Source organism: Rhagoletis zephyria, unplaced genomic scaffold, assembly GCF_001687245.7.
Source record: "Rhagoletis zephyria isolate East Lansing unplaced genomic scaffold, Rhagoletis_zephyria_1.1 Rzeph_scaffold_00358, whole genome shotgun sequence".
NCBI classification, from domain to species: Eukaryota; Metazoa; Arthropoda; class Insecta; order Diptera; family Tephritidae; genus Rhagoletis; species Rhagoletis zephyria.
Window position 1 is genome coordinate 125,374 of NW_016157442.1, and position 7,039 is coordinate 132,412.

The 7,039-nt window shown below is 35.8% G+C and overlaps 1 protein-coding gene across 1 annotated transcript in view; it reads right to left on the bottom strand.

Moving 5' to 3' along the window:
* Nucleotides 1–226: 226 nt before the first annotated feature.
* Kdm5 (Lysine demethylase 5) overlaps nucleotides 227–7,039 on the bottom strand; it is a 122,458-nt gene continuing 115,645 nt past the window's right edge. Inside the window, exon 3 of the mRNA XM_017610968.1 lies at nucleotides 227–902. Within this exon, the coding sequence (XP_017466457.1) occupies nucleotides 870–902 (33 nt within the window). The 3' untranslated portion in view covers nucleotides 227–869. The remainder of the gene's footprint in view (nucleotides 903–7,039) is intronic.

Genomic DNA, 7,039 nt, shown 5'->3' on the forward strand with positions numbered 1-7,039 from the left:
AGATAGCAACCCTTATTTGATACCCATAATGGAATATTTTACTGAAATTCCAAATGTACAATATACCTATATGTATACTTAATTTAATCTTTAGATAGTTGGCAACCCTATTGACCGGATCAAAGCTTACAGAAATAGTCATTGTTAAATGTATGGATGGTTTTAATGGTTCCAATTCGAGATTTTATTTAACTTAAGATTTACAATTTAGGTTCTAACTTTAAGATAGTTTAGTCATTCCCTTGATTCTCAACTTTATAATATTGAGTATCAAGGGAATGATTAAATTAACAATGAAAATTGAATGAATGTATGTAGATACATATGGGAATTCAGTTTGAGTGAATTTAATGGAGATACTTATGTATATTTTCGAAATGATAAAGATGATCGGTGATGGTTATGTTTCCCACATTGGATGAATTTGGTGGCTCCGTCACGATGATCGATGATATAAGGTTGGCTGCTATGAAGATAAGAAGGCCGGATACGAATGAGCGTAGCGCATTTATAGCCATCATTGGAAGTTCCAATTGGAAATGAAAGCAGAGATGCATTTCTTGACCATTTCCACAGGGATGCTTGTGTAATTGAAGATGCGCAGGGATGCATTCTTCAAGTGGGCGAAAGTCACTTGAACATGCCGGTCCGTTGCACTTGTGCAAGTCTTTTGTGCGGCTGCTCCAAAGCCTTCTGTACTTGTTAGCATTGTATGGCGTCTGGTTTGGATTCGCACAGTTGTAGATGATATTTCACTGTGGTTTACCTTCTCTTTGTTCTTGGGTGGCAGTATACATTTCGTTGAATCTTCTGTTATACGGTGGCTGCTGATGGGATGTTCATATCGGATACGTTCCTTAATGTCCATTTTAGGAATCATTTTGGGAAAACATTGAAATAATCTGCAAATAGATTTTGTTATAGTAGCTTTTTCGTACCCGTTGATTTGAAGTAATTTCCGAAGCTTTAAAAACTCCAAACGGACAAGGCTTGCAAATTCGCTTGTGTTACCGGTTAATTGTGTACAGAGACAAGTCAGCTTTGAAGGAAAATCAATCTTGAGTGGCCTTGTTTGAAAGGTTATTGGGATTTTTATTTTGGTCGTTGATTTAAACATGAGAAAGTTTTGTTTTGAATACAATATGAAGTCAGGGAAGTGACTTTCTAGGGCGGGTTTCTCGTAGCTCTTTGTATTTTGATGAAAACTCTTTTTACAGGTTACTAAAGTTTTGTGGTTGAGATTTGAAGTGGATGTAATTGATAAGGTTTCGTTGAATGAGGAAATTCGCATTATTATTCACTCGCAAGGTTTTCAGCCCAGATGAGGAACTGGTTATTATATCAGACTGAGGAGATGGGAGTATGCGTTGTTCAAGTGAGGCGAAGATTTGCCGAGATGATAATGGTGAATTATCGGGTGGTTTCAAAAGCCACTTTAGTTCAATCCACCAAAGAAAACGACGTAAACAATTATGATTAACGATTACGAGTTTATGTTTAAAGTTGACACTTTTAATAAATTATATCGATAACATCACCGCACGAAATGGTCTAAAGCGCAGAGGGTTTGCAATATTTGATGGTGTAATTATTTTTAGCACATGTAAATAAAATGAAATTTCATTGGTCGATTTAGATCGGACATAGATTGACGAATTAACGTCCTTTTTATACAAATTGTACAAAAGAAGAAACTGGTAATTTTGATTTATACAAAAATCAGCGGAATTTGGGTTTGGAACTAGTTTCAGCATGGTTTGTCTCCATTTTTGAAATTCGTGTGGTTTTTGCAATACTTGATGGAATTTTATTCCGGCTTAGTTATTATAGGGCGATAGCGACTCTGCGGGGTTCGAAATTTTCGAGACTGGTGATTTGGAAATTTGCCCTTTTGCAACATATAAACAGAGTTTGACATACTTGATTGAAGAAGTTAACGAGTATTTTAACGTGTTGGCGTATAGAGTGGAATATTTGGTTGTTTTTAATAGCCCACTCAAATACGATCGGTGGGATTTGACTCTTTGGTGCAGAGATTTTGGCATTGCATAACTGCCTTTTACCAAATGGATTTGAGATGGATTGGTGGTGTTTGGATCCTTACTGCTATCTTAGGCTCCTTGGGGTTAAGCCTAAGTAGAAAAATCGTGGTTTGTTGGAAATTAATAGCTTTTGTATGCGAATGTTGCTGTTATTACGTTGTTTTGAACTTTCTCCGAGATGGATGATGCTTTAACATCCCCTTGGAGCAAAGAGCCGACCTGCTTGCTCGTTGTTCAATTGGGTATTCTGATGTTGGTTTTTCCTGGGGTTGCTTGAAAAATTTGTTAGGATTTCGAATTTAGTGTCGGCTAATGAAATAGGCGATTCCTTGCTTTGGAAATTGCTTCCAGAGTTATAAGAAATTGGGTACTTGGATTGATGTGAGAGAGATTCGGTTTGTTGAGTATGCAAATATGCATATGAAGATACTAGCTTTGTTTTTTGATCATTAACTACTGCCATACGTTTTGGTTTGCTAGTCGATAAGGGATGTAACATTGTATGATGGGGTTCTTTGCAATGAAAGCATTGGCGACCCCTTTGGCAATTGTTCAAAACATGATTTCGTCCCAAACAGTTGGTACAATAGTGGTTTTGTTCTACGAACATGGTGCGTTCGGGAACATTGGATTTTCGAAATTTAGGACATAATTTCAAAGGGTGTTGGTTTTTGCATAATTTACATTAGATAAAAGGGGTTTCTAGAGAATATGATCGATTTGAAATTGTATTTTTTTGTGTAAAATTATTGGTTGTTGCGTTACTAATGCAGTTTGAGGTGCAATGTAATAGCCCAAGCTGGTGGAGAATTTTAGGTTTGCAAATCTCAAAGCTATTTGTACACATGTGGAATTGAGCATGTGCGTGTGTGTGTGTTTTTAATGTTCGATGGAATTGAATTTTCTTCGTCCTTACATACATATATTTCCAAAAGAAAGATGTAACGTTTCCCAACCGGATTGGAGATCTTCTAACTTTACTTGGAGTAAAGAACATGTGTGATCTTTCAGTATAGCTTTTTCGAAATATGAGCAAAAGCTTATGAGGTATTTGATTCGAAGTTAAACTTCGATGCCGGTGAAAGATCAATCACATAATTGCCTTAAATCGCTTTATAAAACTTGATTATGTGGCTTTAATATGATTGTAATATAAATGTGACAGAATTATAAAATTTTCCTACGGGGTGCTTGCAAATAGGCACTTCGTATTTTGTCTACTGGGTATATGCAAGATATTTGCAAATTCTTATTTAATACTGAATGTTAACAGCATTTGTTAGTTTTTGCGCTCGCGCAAGCAGAGTAGAAAACCACGAAAGGCTATGAGTAAAGGGAATTGGATGAATGTCAGCGGCGCAGTGCGACTGCGAAATATATGTACATAAATGTACCTGAACACGTAACAAGTAAAATGCAGGTGCAAGGAGGGAAATGTAAATACTTTGCGTTTGCAAACAGTGTTGGTTAGCGCTTTATTCCTTTTTGGAATTTATTAGTTAGAGGTGTTCGGGTGCTGCCAAATTTGGCTCGTAAGGACCATGTTAAATGTATGGTTGGTTTTACTGATTCCAATTTGAGATTTTATTGAACTTAAGATTTACAATTTAGGTTCTAACTTTAATATACGAGTGACTTTATAATATTGAGAATCAAGGGAATGATTAAATTAACATGAAAATTGAATGAATTAATATATGAATGTATGTAGATACAGTGACGAGCAAAACTGTAACATGGAGTAACACTTTTCTTTCAGCTGTCGCTATCTTTCCAAGTTCTAACGACATTCATACTGTTGTTGTATATTTTTATTGGTACATCTTTGCTTCCTCTGTCATAACGATTTGAAGTCAATTCAACAACATTAACAAAACCAGCAGACAAAAATGTAAATTAGGGCATATGTTACAGTTTTGCACTCATATATTTTTAATAACTTTTTGACAATTTTCACAAAAAAAAAGAATTATTAACACAATGTTCAGTATGGTTTTGCTTTATTTAGTTCCTGGTTGCAATTTGGCATACCTAATGTGCATGTCTGTAAAAATTCTGGAGGTATAGCCTCCCATATATCCTTGGTTTGCTTTCACAGCTCATGTACTCCATTGGACGGACTTGGATACTTAGTAAGATGCGCTTTTAGTTGATTTCGCAAATTCTCGATGAGATTCATGTCCTCGGATTGTGGAGGTCATTTCAAATTAGCAAATTTCTGCTTTTGTTCCAGTCTTTGCGAATATGTGCAGTGTGCTTTGGTAGCAGGAACTCTAATTTTTTCGACTACATCTTGCAAATTTTGTTGAAATATGAACAGATACTGTTCCTTACGCATAATACGTACAAACGGATCAACAACATTTTTGAAATACAACCCCAAACTATTATTGACCGACCACTGTGATTCACAGGTTGCCTTACATGATGCGCTTATGCTTAATTTGGGCCTTTGTTCCAACCCATGCCCGGCCATCTGCTTAAAAGCGATTAATTTAGTCTTGTCAGACCACATAACCCTCAATTAAATCTTAAAAATGTGTTTTTTATTGCGTTCTGTAAGGCCTAACATATCCCAATAGGCAACGGTCCGGTTTTCGCGCGATGCAGCAAAACGCTGCCACACTCGCACATGTATTTTGATCAAATTTGCTTTTTTCTTCTTTTATGATCTACTTTGCTCAATTTGGCAACTTTTCGCCTCACTATCTACTGATTTGCATTCAATTTTAATATCTTAAGCGCTTCTGTAGTAGTGGCTGCAGCGTTACTTGCTACTAAGTTCACAAGATATCGGACTGTAATATATTTTGACAGACTTCCTTTGTCCTTAGTAACACTTTAGGCTATATTTTTTCTCAGTCTTAACATTTTCATGTGGCAAACTCCACATTTTTTGCCACTTTCCCTACGGTCCCGCCTTGTCGCAGTAAATCTATTATTTACATTTATGTTTCCTGATTAACCATATTATTTATTGGTGATCACTTCTTGAATAAATTACAATACAGAAAAAAGTCATCTGACTTCCAACTAAGCAAAAGATAACTGTAAAATGCAAAAGAGTGAGTGCAAAACTGTAACATATGCCTCTAACTTTACATTTTTGTCTCAGGTTTTGTTAATGTTGTTGGATTGACTCAAATCGTTATGAGGCAGAGGAGAAGTGTACCAATAAGAATATAAACAAATGTAGTGAAGTCGTTAGAACTTGGAAAGATAGCGGGCTGAAATAAAAAGTGTTACTCCATGTTACAGTTTTGCTCGTCACTGTACATATGGGAATTCAGTTTGAATGGTGATGAACAATGGGTTTTCGTTTTATATGAAATGAATTTAATGGAGATACTTATGTATGTATATTTTGGAGATGGTTAAGATCAGACATGGGCACTTTTTTGCCCGCGCAGTAGCGAAAGTGCGAGCGCGGGCTGGAGAAAGGGAAAAACAGTTTACGGGAGGAAGGGTATGAAAAGTTGCGAAAAAATTATTTATATCCCACCGACATCATGTTCATCGCAGTACGGCTGCGGTAATACTGACTTTGTGTACCAAACAAAGAGCATACATTTTCCTCATATACCAGCAGCGTTGCCATTTTAGCCGTTTTCCGGCTAGATTTAGCCGGTTTTAATAGCAACTAGCCGGAGAAAATTCGATCTAGCCGGCAGCCGATTTGTTAGCCGGTTTGTAAAAAAAAGGTAGCCGATTTTACTATTTGCCTAATTTTCAGGTGCAAAAAGTAAACAAGTTGTTCGAAAGCAATAATGCAGACCCAATGAAGATTTTTAATGAACTCAATGTTTTACTTTCGTATCTATGCTCCCTGGTGGATATTAGCGCGGACACATTTGATCCTATATGCTCCCCGTTGGAACCATACCTTGCTCCATTTCCTCAGTTTTATCACAGTTTTGAAGAGTATTTAAAAACCAAAGTAAGCACAAACGCTTTTGACCACGAAGCCGAGAAAATAATTCGAGAAAATGGTCGCTATTTTATTATCACTTTAATAAAGGAATTACGCCAACGCCTGCCTACAAATATTGCCACACTAAAAAAATTGACTTTTTCAGTTGGAAATGCATTAAGAGTAATTAAACCAAAAGTATTTGTTCAACTACAGCAACAAAAACACAAATATAATGCCGACGAAATAACATCCATAGAGATGCAATGGCAACGGTTAACGTTACATACCTGGAGTAATTTAGACTCAACTGTAAAATTTTGGGCCGAAGTTTATCAATTTCGAAAGGCCCTAGGAGAAAACCCTTTCGCTGACCTTTGCAACCTAGTTTTTAGTTTTCTTGTTTTGCCTATAAGTAATGCAGAAGTAGAGCGAATATTTAGTTCAATGAATATAATAAAAACTAAGCAAAGAAATCCAATGTGCGTTAAAACGTTAAACGCTATTTTATATATAAGATACGGTTTAAAACGCGAAGAAAAATGCTGCCATAATTTTACTGTAGATGACGATCTCTTAAAATTAATGAATTCAGGTGATATATACAATAGTGATTCATTTGATGATGAGGAATATACACTCGATATAAATTAATGGTGTTAACTAGTCTTTCGTTTCTTGCGATTTATTTAAATAAAGCATGTGAATTTTCACTAAAACATTTTAGCCGTTTTTTGCCAGAGTCTATGTGAAATTTCACTAAAACATTTTAGCCGTTTCTAGCCGCTTTTTTTTGCCAATCTAGCCGGTCGGCCCAAAAAGTTCTGGCAACAGTGTATACCAGTGCCTGCCAAAAAGAGAAAAGTCTTAAAATGAGAATGTATTAGTTATGAAACAAAAAATGAGAATGTGTTGGTGGTAATGCACGGAAAAAAGTCTGTGTTGTATTACTTTTTATAAAAAATTTGGTATGTTTTTTTTGCCGTTTTTCATTGTGCGCTATTTTTTAGATCTAAACAACATAGAAACATATAATGAAAGTTAACGGCCCTAAGAAAGGAAAAAGTTGGTAAAATTTTGTATGTAT